This window comes from Vitis riparia, chromosome 17 (assembly GCF_004353265.1).
Source record: "Vitis riparia cultivar Riparia Gloire de Montpellier isolate 1030 chromosome 17, EGFV_Vit.rip_1.0, whole genome shotgun sequence".
Classification (NCBI taxonomy): domain Eukaryota; kingdom Viridiplantae; phylum Streptophyta; class Magnoliopsida; order Vitales; family Vitaceae; genus Vitis; species Vitis riparia.
The window spans coordinates 18,118,969-18,137,647 of record NC_048447.1 but is presented as its reverse complement, the minus strand read 5'-3'; the positions used below and the strand labels follow the sequence as shown (position 1 = coordinate 18,137,647).

General features: G+C 34.7%; 1 protein-coding gene and 1 pseudogene across 1 annotated transcript; one reads left to right on the top strand and one right to left on the bottom strand.

The window, feature by feature from the left end:
• The first annotated feature begins 1,207 nt into the window (after window positions 1–1,207).
• On the top strand, window positions 1,208–14,541 carry LOC117904844 (cyclin-dependent kinase D-3). Its single transcript, XM_034817629.1, has 8 exons — window positions 1,208–1,428; window positions 2,252–2,550; window positions 2,635–2,743; window positions 3,487–3,612; window positions 5,830–6,065; window positions 6,155–6,478; window positions 13,819–13,956; window positions 14,078–14,541. The coding sequence occupies exons 1-7, from the start codon at window positions 1,318–1,320 to the stop codon at window positions 13,880–13,882; spliced, it is 1,269 nt and encodes a 422-aa protein (XP_034673520.1). The 5' UTR covers window positions 1,208–1,317; the 3' UTR covers window positions 13,883–13,956; window positions 14,078–14,541.
• Window positions 14,542–15,300: 759 nt separating this feature from the next.
• LOC117904250 lies at window positions 15,301–17,561 on the bottom strand (annotated as a pseudogene).
• Window positions 17,562–18,679: the final 1,118 nt, after the last annotated feature.

The following is an 18,679-nucleotide window of genomic DNA, read 5'->3' as shown; positions in this document are numbered from 1 at the left end:
ATTTGCACAAGATAGCATAAAAATAAGATAATTAAACTTAAAATATCAAGTGATCATAAAAATGTTTTACATCAATACTCCTAAAACATTAAAGTAAGAAAGAATAAGAGAAATAAATTAATATAAGCTTTAGGGGAATAGTACTAACCATAAGTACTTGTCATGGGTCCAATTTGATTTAGTTCAAACCAACTAAAAATTTCTTAACCTAAAAACCAGACTTTTATTTACTTCAGTCTGCCATCAAATTGAACCACTGGCATTTAAAAAAAAAATGATGAAAAAAAAATTAATACAATTTGGTTTGATTTTTTCAGTTAAAAATCATGACCATGATTGGTGTTCAAAAGGAGCTGCATTTTCTTTAGATAGCTTTTAAAGAAAAATAAGATGTTTGATAAAATTATTTATTTTATTTTAAATAAGATACAAATATTATTCTTTGTAAGGAATTAAGATCCAACTCTTTTGAAAATAGTTTTAAAAAATAGTTTTTGAAAACTATGTTACGATGTTTTGTAAAACAAAAGTCTGTTTAAGAAATGAAATATTTTTAACTTGTTTTGCATGTTTTAAAAATAAATTTTATATAAAATATTTTATTTTTAACTGTTCTTCATATTTATATAATTATTTTTTAAAATAATATCGAGAAAATAAATACAAATAACTAACAGATGTTATTTAAAAAAAATATTATTTTGTGTTTTGTTAAATGTATTTTCTTATATTTTTTTGCTTTAAAGAATAAAAAACTACTTTTGAAATAGTTATCAAATAAAGTTTTAGGTTTGTTTCTTAATGTTTTTCAAAAATAGTTTTCAAATGTTTATAAAAACAAAATTTTGTGTGGAAATTTAGATATGAAAGTAATATGCATTTACGTGTAATGTAAGATTCCTCAAAATAGATTTTTTAAATTATTTTACGGATTACTGTTTTAGAAAACATCACAATTACTTTAGTTATATTAAAGTATATCACCATTGAAAAAAACCATTAAAAAAATATACAGGTTTCCAATTCATATCAGTTGGTCTGGGCCAGGCATGTGCCCTAGGAATCCACTATATAATTGGACTCAGCAATTGGGTTGGTTTGGCCCAATACATAACTAGTGGCCCAATTCCCAAGCCAATCTCTTCTCAACATAACCAAAATACCCCTACTCAATTGCTTTAATTACGAAAGACGTTAGCTAGTGCTCAACTTTACCCATACATCCATCCCTGGGAATCTCACTCTAATGCCTCGGATTTTCTCGAGAAAATGAATTCTCAGGAAAATTCTTAGACCAGAGTGTACCAGACAGCGACAATGTCGGAGGTCCCAAATGTTTTCAGTAAGAAAGTAGCCGATCGCTACCTTAAGCGCGAAGTTCTCGGGGAAGGTACCTATGGAGTCGTTTCCAAAGCCATTGATACAAAGGTACGGATCAGTTTCTCTTATTGATTGAATCTAGGTTTTCGATCGCGTTTTGAATTTTCCTTGGTTGCCGAGGAAATGGAGGAAAAACGGAAGAGAACTTCTTCTTCTCCCCTTTCTTGACTATATTAGGTTTTTGTTGTTTTTGTTTCTAGTAATTCTGTAATAGTTTCAATTGAGCTTTGATTCTTTGCTGAGAAATAGAAGGAAAAGGAAAGGAAACGAGATTTTGCGTGTTGCTTTTTCTGTTGTTTTGTGGAACAGAGCGAAAAAAAATCAATTTGACTGAATTTTTTTGATCTTCTTTACTTTTTAGCTACACTCTGTTTGGTTGGTGAGAAAATGGTCTTTAGTCTTCTGCCTTTTTTTCTTTTGGTTTCAAAAGAAAAGATAAGGGAAGAAGATTTTTAACTGAGACATATAGTTGTACTAGGTTGTTTGTTTAGTTTTTTTTTTTTTTTTTTGTTTCAATTTATGCGTTCAAAAGTTACGAAAAATTTAAGAACTCAAAATCTTGATTTCTTCTTTTCCCTTCATTTTTATGACAACCAAACATATTAAAAATTTTCAATTGATTTTTGTTCAAAATTTTGTTACGTTCTTAACTTTGGGATACTGAAAATTGATTATGGGCCTTCTATTAGATTTAGTGATATAAAAAAGTTCTGTCTAGCAAATAGAGGAACAAGCTCAAGTATTTTGCTTATTTAGTCAACAAGTTTAGTGTCAAATACAGAATAAAAAAATTGAATCATCTTAGGCTGCATCAATCGGGTTACGCTCTGTGTTTGATTTTTACTGAGTATTTAATGATTGGTATATGCAGACTGGACAGATAGTTGCAATTAAGAAAATTAGGCTGGGGAAGCACAAAGAAGGCGTGAACTTTACAGCTCTTCGGGAAATTAAACTGCTGAAAGAACTGAAGGATCCCCATATAATTGAGTTAATTGATGCATTTCCTCACAAGGGGAACTTGCATCTTGTGTTTGAATTTATGGAGACTGACCTTGAAGCAGTTATTCGTGATAGGAATATAGTCCTTTCGCTTGCTGACATAAAGTCATTCCTGCAGATGACATTAAAAGGACTTGCTTTTTGCCACAAGAAATGGGTTTTGCATAGGTACTAGTTTTTGTACTGAGATGCAGGTTTTTTAGGTTCCTACTTGCTATTTTTATTAGAATGTGTATTGCTTCTGGTTTACAGGGATATGAAGCCGAATAACTTGTTGATAGGAGATAAGGGACAGCTTAAACTTGCAGATTTTGGATTAGCACGTATCTTTGGGAGCCCTGACCGCAAGTTTACTCATCAGGTATGTTATCATACTAGTATGATGATCGCCTATCAAAAAAAATCATACTAGTATGATGATACATTCATTTATGTAAGTGCAGTTATTTTGATTGTCAGGTTTTCGAGGTCATATATAGATATATGTTACATCTTTGAGTTTCTCATAGAAAAGAAGCTTCTGGTTAGAGTTGGTATTTTTGTTGAATCTTAATACCAAAACCTTTGTTCAAATCCTATGTCCGCCCAGGTGCCACATATTGGTTTTACTTGATTCCTTCTGAACATAGTAACCTGAAATATGTTAGGTATCAAGAACGCTGCTAACAAGAAGAGTTAAAACCTTGTGAAATTGAAATTCATCTGAATGCCATGGGACATTGATCTTTTTTGGACCATTTTAAGTATTGATAGCTTATTTTAATATTATCATTTGTTGACAAATAGTTTTGGTGCTCAATGTTGTTGACTGATTTTAACAGAAGCTATTAGCAAATGTAATTTTCTGCACAACATTGAAATAATGCTGATTTTTGGGTAATATCTTCTGACATTTAAATGATTATTTAATTCCTCTGCTTTTCCTTTCCAAGGTGGCTGAAATCCAATTTTTTTGGCTGTAATTTTGCAATTTTTCACACATTGATTTTATCTGATAAGGAGTGGTTTTCTTCCCCAAATTAGCATCATCATCATCATTATTATTTATTGTTGCTATTAGTATTACTACTACTATTATTATTAACTCCAACTACTTCTAAATAGGTATTTGCTCGATGGTATAGAGCACCTGAGCTGTTGTTTGGCTCCAAGCAATATGGTCCTGGGGTTGATGTTTGGGCTGCAGCTTGTATATTTGCTGAACTTCTCCTCCGCCGACCTTTTCTACAGGTGAATCTAGATTGCCATGGTTATGAATTGCTTTGGCCTGTAGTTTGTATTTTGGCCCTTGGAAAATGCGGGTGTTTTTTTATTTTGTTATTTTTATTTTTAAAAAATTATAATTTTGACTTCATTGATTGTGGTTGTCTTCCATGTGTTAAATTCTGTATCTTAGTTTCATATTAATCTGGTGTAGTAATTTGATATAATTCCCACGTTCAAATTTCTTTGAGTCTGGTATCTCAAAAACCTTGAAGCTTCAATTTGACAAAATTTTCTATTACTAACATTTTACTCGGTTATCCTTTATTCTGTCAGTCTTTCACATTGTTTATTATAAGCTGCATTTTCATAGCTTATTTTTGGTAAGCTTTTCAAAATGGCTTTATCTTTTGTAGAAAAGATTGTTATTGGAGAAAGACCTAATACATAATAGGTGGCTTGAGCAGTGATAACTATAGTTGTTCATGCGCATTTGTTCAATCTAAACAAAATAGCAAAAAATAAAATAAAATAAAAGAGTGTTATTTTAACTTGAATTTTATGTAAAAGAAAATGTTGTTATCCATGTGTATCATAAAGCAACTGAAACACAGAAGCTCATATTTGCCACAATAGCATAAATGATAGTGCTATGGTAACGAGGGCTGAAAATGAGACAGAAGGGTGTTATTTTGCCTATCCTAAAAAAATCTGAGTCCTGAAACATCTAGCAGGCATTCTCCTGTGCATGACACGCTTTTTTCATTGTTGTGAAGCATATGAACCTATTTGTAGTCTATGAAAACCATAGCAGCACATTTTGTGTATTTTGGAAGGAGTTCTTGTCCTTCTTAGTGATTATGAACAGAAATAATTATATAAAATCCTAAAACCCATTCAGATAGGAGTGACCAAAGCATTATACTCTTTTCAATTAGTTTGACTCATCACTCTCCCTTTTCTCAAATTTTTAATTGAAACAAACAGGGTCTTCATAGCATTTAGCGCATTTTTGGTTATGTGACACCTCTGTTTACATCCACCACAAAAGCACTTAAAGTTTGGACACGGCATTCAACAAAATAGTCTGGTTTTTTTAAAGTTTGTAAGGATATGATAGAAAAGAGCTTCATGATGCTTGTTTTTCTATCTGCTCATATTGCAGAGCAGTGTCAAAAAATATATATAGATATATAAGATAGGGTTCTGATGGCGGAACAGTTCTAGGGGTTCAAAAGTCTTTGAAGGGCTCAGATCTTCCAATTTTTTGAGAGCTTCATTATACTAGATTTTCTGCCTATATTTTGCATTCTATTGAGTTGGTTATACGTCTAAGCAAAAAGTGATTATATTTCAATTGACCAGGATTTTAGTTTTCCAATATGGGTCCTTGGACCAGAACAGGTAATGGTGATTTTTGTGTTGGAGTCATATTATCAGATTAAAATGTGAATAATTGCTAACTCTTGTCCTTTCCTGATCCTCTCAGTTCTCTTTCCTGGTATTTCATAAATTTGTTTATTTGTGCATACTTGGGACTTTTAGAATTTGCACAGGTTCTGCTTGAGGGGTTTCAGAATTGCTCCAGTATTGTTTAATGAGAATTGGTTCAGACTGCTGCTTGGATTTTCCTTTTGGCTGTTTCTTCAAGTAGGCTTTCTGAGGACCAAGTATTGAAGACCTATAGAAGCCTACATAAGTTATGCAACAAGGATGCCCCTCAAGTGGTAAAGGGATGGGGAGGGTTTGTGGGAGGTTCCAGGTTCAAGTCCCAATGGGGACAGGTTATGCACCAAGGACACTCCTGTTAAAAGTATTTTTGTTGTGTTTGAACACCAACATGTCTTGTTGGCACTCTTTTGGGCTCTTGACATCCGTGTCTCTGTTTTCATTTTGTTTTGTGCTCAATTATCTTGGATGTCTTGCACTCATGTTTACTCATACTGTGAAGTCACTGTGTATATGACTGGTGACTGAACTGGTTATGGTATCCAGAAGCAAATATATCTCACAAGTTACATGATGACACCAAGATTTCTATTCCAATATGTTATCTAGCTTTCCTCTTTAACATCTTCCGTGTGAACCTTCATGGGATTTGGATTTTTTGTTGCATTATTGATGTTGCACTTCAGTAATATTTCTCGTGTACAATCTAAACATATTGCTTTTAGGTAAGTCATTTTATTTTATTTATTTATGTTTGGTTTTTAACTCGTTGGTTGAAATTTTATTGTTTCATAGGGTTCTAGTGACATTGATCAATTAGGAAAGATATTTGCGGCTTTTGGAACACCAAAGCCTGCTCAGTGGCCTGATATGGTATACCTTCCCGATTATGTTGAATACCAATTTGTTCCTGCACCCCCTTTGCGTTCATTGTTTCCAATGGCCAGCGATGATGCTTTAGATCTGCTATCAAAGATGTTCACATACGATCCAAAAGCTAGAATTTCGGTGCAGCAGGCATTAGAGCACAGGTACGCCATTTAGCTACTTTCAATTTTTATTGATTTAGAGTATTTACAATTATTGTTGGTTCTCTGCCTTCATATTTGTTTTCATTTAGGTACTTCACATCTGGACCTCTGCCTACAGAACCAGCTAAGCTCCCAAGACCTCACCCTAAGAGAGAATCTCTCAATACTAGGGTTTCAGATTTTAATCAGCAGGAGGGTCCTACTGTGTTATCTCCCCCAAGGAAGTCTAGGAGAGTGATGCCACAACGTGATGGATTTGAAGAAAATGCTCACCAAGTTGAGAAGAGTGATGAACGTGTAAACGATATCAGACAGGCAACTGGTGAGAGAATGAGCTGGAATGAACATGCACCGATGTCAATAGATTTTTCTGTTTTCGGATCAAGACCCCCACCTAGGCCTACTATTAACAGGTAAAGGATATTATTTGGAATTCAGTTAATTACTATGTAAACACTGTTCTATAATAGTTTTGAACTTCTGTAGACTTCCATGAGCAGCCATGAATTAAGTCAAGTTTAGAAAAATATGTAGTTCAGTATTTTAAGATCTAATTTTAAATTGGGTCAAAATTGGCAAGAATGAAATTGAAATACTTTGTGGGGGTCCACTTAGTTTTTGCATTGGTATGCTGGATTCTGGACTCAGCTATCATGACTTGTATAATTTAGAGTTGTTCCTTAATTGGTTTCAAGACACAGAATTTATGGTATAAAGGATGGGTTTTTGTGTTGCCATATACTTAGTAGATTTTTGGATGGGTTGGGCTTGGATAAGGGAGCATCTTCTTAGCTCTTTCTTCTTTTATTCTATTTTCATCCCCATGGGTGCTCTATGATACTTCCTGTGTGTGTGGGTTGCCCTCCCTTTTATTAGGGACTCTTTGATCAAATTTCTTTGTCTGTGTGTACGTGTGTAGATAGATAGGTAGATACATAGAAGACAATGTAGGTTTGGGATATTAACTAATAGTTTTGGAGTTTGCATCATCTCTGATGCAGAACAGCACTTAAATGCAGAATAATGTTGTCTACTATCTTTCAATTAGTGGGCTAAAGGTCTGGAAAGGTAATGTTTTTAGTTGTTCTTATTTTATTTTAGCAGTGCTATTTTTTGTCCAATGGTAAAAATTGCTTCAATGGTCATCTTAATTTTTTATTTTTTATTTTTTCTGATTTCTTAATTGTGTTTTAATTTTTTTTCTTCCCTATAATTGGATTGATTTTCACCACACCACATACTTCTTTCTCTTCTTTGTTTTTCTCATTATTCAAATTTTCTTCACAATCTTTCTTCAATACCCTTGGAAAAAAATGGAAGATAACATTATTAGAGATGGAGGAAATTATCTACATGAGAGTGGTGGTTTCTAGATGGAAGATAAAATTTGACATTACTATTGTAGCATTTGCACTGGAGAGCAATTGCTAGTACCAAAGAATAACATTGACATTGTTATTTTAGCATTTTGAGTTAGAGATGCTCTTAGGTTGTTAGTAAGGTCTTGATTGAAATGATTTCTTAGTGTCAAGAGAAAAGGTCTCTAGAGTTTCTAGACTGTAACTGATATAGGGTTTTGGTGATGTGCTAAAAGTATGAATAGCTTTAGGGTTGTAAAAATAGTATATTTCAAGGAACTTGATCTGGTGCATACCTTCTGTGTTTTTGCATGAAGAGACTTGTTCTCTCTCTCTCTCCCTCTAGAAAAACAAGTTTTGGATATGATACATTCTCCAAAATTTTTTGGTTAGTATAATAGAAACATAGGAAGCTAATTAAAGCTAACATAATACCAAGGATTAAATTGAAAGCAATCTCATATAGTTACGAAAGGAATTGTTAGGGAACCTATTGACCTGAATTGTGTAGAGATTGTCAACCCTTATAATTGATTTTGCACCCTTTGAAATTGTTCCCACTGTGTTAGCTATCAGTATACTAAGATACTCGATATGTTTCTTATGAGAAATGGTAGTTATTGTTGATGTGTATCTTGTTTTGATTATGGATAACTTTCCGAACTGGTTATAGACTCATTGCTTACAGGATAAAAAACTCCTTGTTCATGTGTATCTCATTTTGATTATGGATAACTTTACAAACTGGTTGTAGACTCATAGTTTACAGGATTGAAAACTCCTTATTGAAGATCCCTAATGCACAATGTCACTTTGGCTAACCTAATCATGTAAAAGTGTCAAGAAGCTCAATGGTTATAAAATAATAAGAAACTTAGGGACAAAATAGTAAACATAAATTATCATCAGGATAAAGGAAAATCACTCACTTGTCGATCTCAGTCTTTGGCAAGGAGCACATGTATTTGGAAGGTAAAGAGAGTAGATAAACCCTAGGACAACCACTTGGAATCCCAAGGAGGGTATCTTAACTGGGATTCATGTGCAATATTGGTAGTCTCTTGTTTACCTTTTACCTCTTGCTGTTAATGAATTGCATTTGGAGTACACTGGTTTTACTTTAAGGCGGTAACCTGGGAATCCCCAAGTTTCGGGACAATGTGATTAGAAAAGTTTCTTAGCATCTTGATGGCTGGAAAAAGCCTTCAATCCATAGGTGCTGGTGTCCATTCTTTGAATCATGGTTAGAATGGCCTCCAGAATTGAAAAGATTCAGATAAGGTGGTTGTGATTGAGCTTGAGTAAGTCAAAGTGGTAATATGATCCTTGGAAATGGTTATGATGGTTTTTGAGGCTGGTGTTTGTTTTGGCACTCCTGATTAAAAACTCATCATTCTTGCAACAATAGTTAAGATGCTAATATTACGATTAGGGAAATTGAAGTTCATTGATACCCTTGGAGAGCCATATCTCAAGGCATTTAAGATCTTTTCTGTGATACTGGATATATTTTTGGTAATGAACAAAAAAATTGGTTTCTGGGAGTGCCTTTGTTAGGAAAAAAACTCTTTAAAACTGATTCCCTTAGTATTATATGGTTGCTTATGCTAAAAGTCTCCCAATTGCTAATATGTTAGTTCCTTTATAAATTTGCTCTTGTGATATTTCCAAATCTTTCTTTCATTTTTATACTACTAAAGGTCCAAGAAGTGTTTGGCTGCTTTCTTTTTCCCAATAATAACCATCTTCCTAATAGCTTTTACAATANTCTTGGGTAGAATTGCATATTTGTGGTTTTCCTTGTTCTTGTGAGGCAGAGTTAGCTACTTTCCACATTATAAAAAGAAAAGATACATTAATGCATAGTTTCATCATGAAGCTTCCTGAAATTTTAATTATAAATTTATGTTCCAAGTTTCAACTAACTCATTTAGAGAAGATAGCATTATTGCAAAATTTCTGGTACAAAAACAGACAACTATATACTTGTATGAAGGTGGACATATATGTTCATATTTTCCATGTTCAATAGAAATGAATTTGTTGTTTTGATTAAAAAAAAAGAAGGATAATTTCACTTACCTCCTTAGAGGTTTTAGTTAAATACAACTAGCTTTCATTGGTTTGAAAATTCGTCAAATACCTTCCTTATAGAGAGGAGCTGAGTGAAAATATCAAATAAGAAGACTAGGGAAGCATGTGATGAAATTTCAAAAACCAATGGGGGTTGGGTGTATTTAGCCAAAACCTCAGGGGAGGTCAAGGAAATTAACCAAAAAAAAAAAAAAAAACATTGGCTATCTTCAAAGTTCTAACTCATTAATGCTCCTACCAAAAAGGAAAAAACTAAGAAGGCAAATTTAGATTTAGCAAAAGTTTCTTTTATATATTTCTTACTTTTAACTAATATAAAATACATATACATGCATGCGTTTGGAAAAAGTGTCTTCATTCTACATTTATCATATTCTTAAAATTAATATTTGGATCACTCAAAGTCTTCATTCTACTCTTGCTAAAGTCTTTATTTACAACTTTTTGGAATGGGTTTAGGGTGTATGTAGGAGATTGCTCTTTGTCCATGATTGGTTTTATTGATTGGTTGAGCTTTAAGTAAGATGTGGGTGTTGTTTCTTGTGTAACCCTTAGTTGTGTTTGGCTTATTGGTGCCATGTTTACACCATGTATGCGTTTTGTCTTTGATAGGCATTTTTAATATAATTGATTTTGCCTATTAAAAAACAAAAATCATTTCATTCTAACAAACATCTTCTATATTTGTTGGAACAATGATCACGTTGTAAGGAATGACCACTATTAGATGTAAAGAGATGGGGATAAAGATGATCCTTTGAAAAAGTAAATCAAATATAATGGAAAAAAAAGAAAAAGAAAACATTCGATGTCTCAAATATTTAAGTAGGTTAGTTGCCCCTAATAAAAATCTCTTAAGGAACCAAAGCCCCTTTTAGCCAAACGAACCACCACTTGATATCTAGGTCTTTGCATAAAGAATATATAAGATCTTTGTCATTGTTATGAATCCTCCTTGCTGAGTAAGACACTAAGGACCTGTATCTCTTAAGGAGGCTCATGAAATAAATAATTGTGGGATCTTTCCAAAATAAAGTATCTCGCATCTATGGTAGCCATGTTCAAACCTTCCTAAAGAGCTAAAAAGTCCAATTATCAATAGAAACTCATCTACTAGTCAGTTGGGACATTCTTGTGATCTTTCTTTTATAATATTTAATAATTGGCCAAATGCCTAATTGGCTTGAACTCCCCAAAATGTGATCATCAAATTTAACTTGAAGGAAACAAAATGCGATAGCCCGAGGGTAGGTAATTTCCTTAGTCCTTTGATTACTTGTGCAAATTAGGAATATTAAAGGGGTGGGTTTGGAATGGATCATGCTCCTCCCAACCCTGTCTTGTTGAGAAATGATCGTTCTCAGCGTAACAACCGAACAAGGTAAAAAATCAGTCACTATGAAAACCCAAAACCTAATTTTAAGGAGAAAACTTCTATTTCAATATAATTCATTGTTGTTTCCTATCAAAAAAAAAAAAAAAAAGGGAAAAACATGAGAAATAGAAGATGTATTAATTAAAGTGAATAAAAACATGAGACAGATGAGAAATTCTCCCCATGATATACAAACGTGATCAAAAGACCCAATGAAACCTCCACTTTACAAGGAGGACCATACGAAAGGAATGTACTCTTTAATTACAGCTAATCTGATCTCAGAAACAAAAGCTCAAATTTTAGGGCAAACCAATCCCAAAAGCATAATATGAAAGACAAAAACACACCAAACAAAATCCCACTATGGATGCTTTGCAAGAATCATGAACAAAACTACACAAAAATAACAAAATAAAGGTTAGAGAAAGAGATAATTGATGGTAATTGAGGTGAGAAGGGGCAACATGCAAAGAGATCTCACCGAAAAAACTGCTGCAACTGATGCTAATCTTTTCTTTCCCATGTTTCCCAACAATCAAAAAGGAGATTTGAGAAGGAAATTCAAATCTTTGGTTGGGAAATGTTTAATAGCATCCACAGCTTTGGATTTCTGAAGCAAGAGGTGGGTAATGGAAATTGCATTGCATTTGTGGAGCAAGAGGCAAGATATGGAGAATGCTGATAATAGTAAGAGAGGAGAATGAAGAGAGAAAATGAAAGGTGATTAGGGATTGTAATGTTGGTTTTATTTATTTATTATTATTATTATTTTTTTTAATGGCATCATGGTAGGTTATATAAGAAAGATACCAAAGTAAATTGTCAATTTTATCTGGGTTGGAGGGGGGAGCAAAGCAGTAGATTACTATGTCCTACATCAAACCTGATTCAGTTATTTTGCTTATTTTTATTTTACTTATTATTTTCAAACCTGTCTCTTCCCCAATTACGCCTTCTCTAAATTGTCCTAGAAGGGGTGGGTTGGAGTAGCTCACCCAAAAATTCTGCCCAATTGTCATCACCAGTGCAAGCAACTTTCTAATTCAAAAATATTGGATGAGACTTAATGGAATGTCAAGGAACTCCTTGCTGACTGACATCTAAGATGCAAGGAAGTGTATTTTATCCCATAACTCCTCCATGGAACCAATCCTATTCTAAAGAATCATTGCATTCCTCTCTAACCAAGACAAATCAAATCATTGCTGGGGTCACTAACCCTATTCATCTCTCCTTGGTGTAATCCTTGTGAGAAATGGACAACATGTTGTTGATCTGTTAGGAACAACACTAATTATTCTAGTTAAAGGTGAAAGCCTTTGCCATAGGTCATAAGAGGGTAATTTTGAAACAAGTAGTTAATTGATTCCCCTCCCTGCTACCCAAACATGTGGCACAATCATGGACATAGCAATGACATTATATTATGTGTGTATACTATGCATCTAGTAGATTTCTTGGTACTCATATGTACATTATGTATGTAACCATGTTGTATAACTGGCAATATATATTTTGATTATTTATCTCAACTATATATTACTTTGGTTAATTATTCTAAAACTTTATATTAGGAACTGCATTACTCTTAGCAATCAAATAACTTGGAACAGGGAGCTGTTCCTCCAATGCCTACTTACTACCTCTTAATTTTGTAATCCATTGGTACAATGACAAAAAACAATTTAATTTTGACATGTGTGAGAAATCTTGATTATAAGTCACAGATTCATGAGCAGGGCTCCACTTTAGACGTGTCCATGCTACACGGTGCAAGATCCTAGGGGCATTATCCTTCTATTTTTTATAAGCCAGCCATCAGATGATCCTACTGGCTTATTCATCTGTTATCTGAGATTTCATTGCCATCAATTTGTCTAATCTTAATATTGAAGGAGAATCTGTTCTTGGTTAGCTATGATAGATGAGTTTTGTGTTTATTTATTTTATTAACAACTTTTTTTAGTTGTTTCCATGGGCTTTGGATTATAGACTATGAGATGTGTCATAATTTGATTCTGCTCTCTTGGTTTCCTACATCAGCTAACTCAGGGGCAGACCTGTTATTTAGTACTATTGTCGAGTAGATCTGTTAACTAAGAGGAGAGCAGTTGACTCCTTATTAGTAGGCAAGTAGCAGTAGTAGTACAGGTAGTGGTGATGGTGGTGGTTTTGGTATTTGATAGCAGTTAGATCTTAGATGGTTAGCATGTTGCCCTGGTAATGCTTGAAAAGTTTGTGGGTAGAAGACCAAAAAAGTCCGTCTCTGGCTAAATCAAATGATCTAGACTAACATCACAAACATGTGAACTCCAGTTTGCTTGGATACATAATTAATTGGTTGCTGGGTTAATATGCTTTACTTTTAGGTTTTAATGGAAGTTGTTATTGGTTTGAAATCATTCCTGAATTCTTAATTTTGGCATATTAATATGTTGTTGATGACTCGACCATGGATCCAAAGTTGATTTTTACAAGTTTCTTCTGTTGGTTCAACTCAGTTTATGGCTGCATTTCTGGCTAAAGATTCCCCCAAATCTAGATAGACCTAAACTTGTTCTCATTCTCACCCCATCTTTTGTTAGTAAAGCCAGAAAAAAAAACACCAAAAAAAAGGAAAAAAAAAGCATGTAAAATCAGGATACTAGTAATGAGCAAGAAGAATGGTTAAAACCAATTATGTATTTAGGTGACTTAACCCCAGTCAATTTCCTTTTCCTTATCTGTGTGCTAAGTGGGGAAAAGAATTATGACCTTTTGGCACCATCCTTTGTGTAATTGAATGCAATAAGACGACAATATATGTTCTGCAACTTATGTGCACCTATCTCGCAAGTTGTAAGGCCAAAAAATTTTAGTTGATTCTTTTTTCTAAGGTTAGACAATGTTATCTGATTCTTTTGTTTCTTGCCCTCTTGTGCAGTGCTGATAAATCACGCCTAAAAAGGAAATTAGATCTTGAATTCCAACAACCTGATCAGGACTGATATGTTATACCTATCTATTCTAAAGTTTGACCATTATTGAAGGGATGCATTGCTGTTGGACATGCATTCATGAGGTATGTAGTGAAGCTCTTAGAAATTGATTGTAACTTCCTTGTTCTTGCCATCTTTTTCGCTAAATCTAGGTTCAAGCACTTTGTTCATTATTTTCTGTATTGAAATTGTTATGTTATGCAGATCTTGGTGGAGTGGAAGGTCATCACCATGTCATCAGATTGAAGTTATGGTCCTTGAAAAATTGTAAAAAGAAAAATTCCTTTTTCACCATCTCAGAGGATTTGTTGCATGCTATTGCACATGGAGTTCAAAATTTTGAAGGCATTTCTTTTTATAATCGATGCTGGAGAAAATAGTCCATTCATAGGTTTGGGATAATAAAATTCTAACATTTATTTTATATGTTACTGAGTCTCTACCTGGTCTTTCCCTAAACGCACAGGCCCAAAAATGTTGTAGGCGGACTGTAACTTTCCTGTTTTTGTCGAACAAACGTGAGGATCCTAAGACAGATTACCTTGAAATGGTGTTTGTTTCTGTTCTAAAAGGTTGGTTTATTGGATGATGGCTGTCAGACCTATATTGTCGTGTTTCAGACTATGACAAATGAAATAATTCTATGCTTTGATTGGTGTTTGGGATTCTGTCTTCTTTTGATGGGCTTATTTTGTTTGGATGATCATCTTATATTTTTGCTTAAATGAGTTCTAATGAGCATTATTGGGAGATTTACAGCATACCTGGTTTTCTGAACGCGTTTATCATCGTTTCTATTTTGCAAAATAAGGAACTTTTTTCAGAAATATGGGCTTCTGACAGCGTATTAATCTCAGATGAAAACAGGTGGGATAGTTGAGCCAACAGGATTGTTTTTTTATTGATTCTTATCTGAATATCTAAAGCTCCACGTAAATGATGTCTTACACCGAGAGTAAAGGCGAAAGCAGGTCCAATAGAGGATTTGTTGTTTGATTGATTCTTAATCTGCATGGAAACATAATTCATTTTGATTGATGTTGATCTGCATAACATAGCTAAAGCTCCATGTGAACAATGATCTCAATGCGCAACGGTGAGGGACGAAGAACAGGTTGAATTATTGAGCTAAACAGGATTCAGTTTAATTTGTCCTTAACCTGGAGAGCTAAAAAGCTCCAGTTGTCTGGTACAGAACAACCAGAATATTTTCTCACTTTATTTGTAATAAACCCACACCTAGAAATACCAGATACATCAAAACCCTGAGAATTAACTTCAGAATGGCATTGTAACAAAGCAAGGAACCCCCTTGAATCTTTCACCCAGCACCCAATGCAATGATGAATGGAGAGGACTGCATAACTTGTTTCTACTTGTAAGCAGATCGACTTTCCGAGAGTTAGGAACCAAACTTTGTCAAGTTTATAGTACACCGTTCTTCTGCTTTACTCAGAAGGTTTCTCTTCTGTAATCTATACTTCAGCTCAATGACCCTGTCTCAATAGGGATTATAGCATCATAGACTCTATCTGTAGCCTTCTTTGCCTAAACAAAATGGAGGGGAGACTTCAGTTGGAGGAGGAGAAACAAAAGGAGATTCAAGCACTGAAATGAAAAGAAGGAAAGCAAGCTTTACTTCATCCTCCCAGTTAGTGCGTAGAGTTACGATAGAAGGGACAAAACTTGAACGATGAGCGCACATATAATCCCCAACCAGAGGCCCTAATCCAAACATTTTAACAGACAAGATTACATGAAATCACTTGCTTCAAGTTAATTGGAGACGACAAAAACGTATTCTAGTAAAAGGGAGAATGGTGAACTCTTACCTTGCCTCCAATGTGGAAGACAAAAGCTAATAAAATAGCACATGGAATTCCCACAAGATAATATGATCCTAGATTGACAAAGGCACCAATCTTCTGCCAACCGCATCCTCTAGCAGTGCCTAAATGTTCATGGAGAACAATAAAATTAGCCGCTACAGTCTACATTCAAGTTCTGCAGAAGATCATCTGCAATATTCCATTCAGTTGATGGAGATTATATTCTAAGTGCAAAGTGATTGTGTTTTTTGTGACAACAAAAATGTGTTTTGTTTAGTGGTAAATGTTGACATTACTTCAAATATTGAGTAATGAGCAAAAACATTATCAAATAAAAGGTGGTGGTTTGTCTGTTTTCTTATGGTCTGGAGTCTTAAAGAAATGGATGATAATTATATTAGTAGTAGATGAAAGTCGAGAAACCTGAAGAACACACTGCATTCCATCTAGGGAAGTTGGATAATGCAAGAATTGGCATCATGGCTGCTACATATGTGACCACTTCTATTTCATTGCTGTAGGCATAGCCCCAGATGTTCCTTATCAATATCAGAAGTAGTCCAATGAGAGTGCCTTCAGCTATGGCCATGACTAAGACGACAAATACTGCTAAACGTGCAGCTTGTGGATGCCCTGCCCCAAGTTTCATTTGAGACCCTTGTGCTGTACAGAGAAATGAAGAATACATGCATCAAATCAAAGTTGTGGGAGGCATGGTTTTGAGTTTCCATTCAAAATCAAGTTCACTTGTGGTTGAAATCAAGATGAATACCCTACAAATTAATTAGTTGACTTTCTTGTAACCAAGTATGGGAATTTTGGCTCTGAATCAAGTCCAAGCCGTTAATGATAAAAAGTTCAATGTTGAATACATGTTCAGTTTAGACCGATTTACCTCACAGCTCCACTGAGTCCAAAGGGGATCATCCAAACTGTTGCAGGCAGTATTAAGGCTGGGAAACAAATGTGTTCCACTAAGATCAGCTATAATGTGGGGGTTGTACATAAGAAATTAATAAAACTCAATGGAAATCAAGAAAAATCTTAAGAAATGAAGACAGATAATGTTGGGATCAAACTCACCAGATCGAAAGCACTGAAGTCTCTAACTTTGGATTAGGAAGGAGACCAGATAGAAGAACCATCAGCTCAAATGACACATTCCAAGCTGTTCAATTTTATGGAAATAAACTGCATTAAAATCTTTAGACACATTGAACACAAATCACGATAATGAGACTGTTTCATAGTAGAGGAAGATAAAATGAATTTTCCAGATGTTTTTGTTATCTCTTGAAAGCATAAGAAATGGAAATTTACCAGACCATAACAGCAGAAGGAATAGCAAGTCTAAGAAAACTCGGGATATTATGCCAGGGCCTCCTTTGAAAATCCAGTCCTAGTTTTCGAGCAAGAAGAAGAGAATTTAACATATAGTGCCAGCAATAAAACATTTATCCAACAGGAGATGCTATTTGCCAAAGCAGCCCCTTTACTTCCAAGGCCAGATTTGAAACCAGAAACCAGCACACCAGAACATGCAGTTAAGGTTGTGATTCCAGAGCTCAGCATCATTGGGAAGACTATGTTTTGGGTTTGCAAGATCTGACAAGGCACTGAAGGAGGCCATAGGCAAAGAGGCTCGGGATCTATGAAACGGGCATAAAGTTCGGCTTCTTGTGATATCTCAGGATCTTGGCCCACGGCCATTAGAATGGTTCCTGTATATGCCCAAATGGTAGCAAGAGGTATGCTAACAATTAGAAGAATAGCATGGCCCTCTGCATGTGTATACTGAGCATATGATATTGCTTTGCTCCATAGGACTGCCCACATAAGGTATCCAATGCACTTGCCATCCCATCTATCCAACCAAAAAGAAAAATGACAAACAAATTTTCAGTTCAAGTTTTACTTAGCAAAAGACCCTCCTAAACAGACAAGAAAAAAAAAAAAAAAGAACAACACAAATTGGGTTTACATGTAGCATTTATGCTTCTTCATTAGGCTGTGAAAGGGCCAAGGGAAGATAGATAATTCAACATTTTCCCCACTTTTTGGGACTGGAATGGTTACTACAAACAAAAGAAACTCTTATGGAAACAAATTTAATAGTTCTTGTTATAGCTGCTTATTAATGCGCTCATCCGGATAAATCTTTATCATCAAGGATTTCAATGGAAAGGCTAAAGGCTTCATTTCAATCTCAGGAGAAAACAAGGAAAATAAAAAGTGGCTTAAGAACTTTAAATAGATTTTTTTTTCCCAAGCCATCTTCAGATTTTAATTTCCTCCCTTTGTTCTCAACAAAATAGAGAAAAACAGAGAGTCTAACAGCTGTGATAACACCAAGGCTCTCAATCAATTCCACAATAACAAAAATGTAAAAATGGGCTGAAAATTGCAGAGCCCATTAAAGGAAAATCATATAAGCGATTACAGCCAAGAAAATCAAGTCTACAACTGTCCTTACTGGAACTAACCAAGTTTCCACTCGTCCTGTACACAAACAAGACAAGAAAGCATTATACCCATTACTCAAAACTATACAACATTCCCTAAACGAAAGGCAAATCACATAAATTGAATAGCACAACAGTCCCACAAGTTCGCGATGTATATCCACCCTCCACACTCATAGATTTCTATATTACAGAGAAAAGCGAGGAGAAAAGAACCCAACTCACCAACAAGCTGGACCCAGTGACAGAAGCAAAGGAAGTAGCCATTGAAGCTCCAGAGAGAGCTAACTCACCCAGATGACCCACAAACATCACAGATATCAGCTGCAAACAATACTGCAAAGGCTGACAGATATCAAAGGTCCTGCCAACCACAGCTGCTTCTTCACTTCTTCTACTACCTTATCTCTCTGAAAAATCTTCCCTTTGCTTCTCTTCTCCACCATCTTCTCCACAGCTTTGGATCAGAGGAGACCTCAGAGTTGGCTTCTTCATCCCTCTATCCATCTTGTCCT

Excerpts from the sequence above, each read along its gene's own strand:
- LOC117904844 (XM_034817629.1), top strand. The coding sequence starts at position 1,318 with ATGTCGGAGGTCCCAAATGTTTTCAGTAAGAAAGTAGCCGATCGCTAC. Across the intron at positions 2,744-3,486 it reads ACCGCAAGTTTACTCATCAG|GTATTTGCTCGATGGTATAG; the intron begins GTATGTTATCAT and ends ACTTCTAAATAG. Across the intron at positions 6,066-6,154 it reads CAGCAGGCATTAGAGCACAG|GTACTTCACATCTGGACCTC; the intron begins GTACGCCATTTA and ends GTTTTCATTTAG.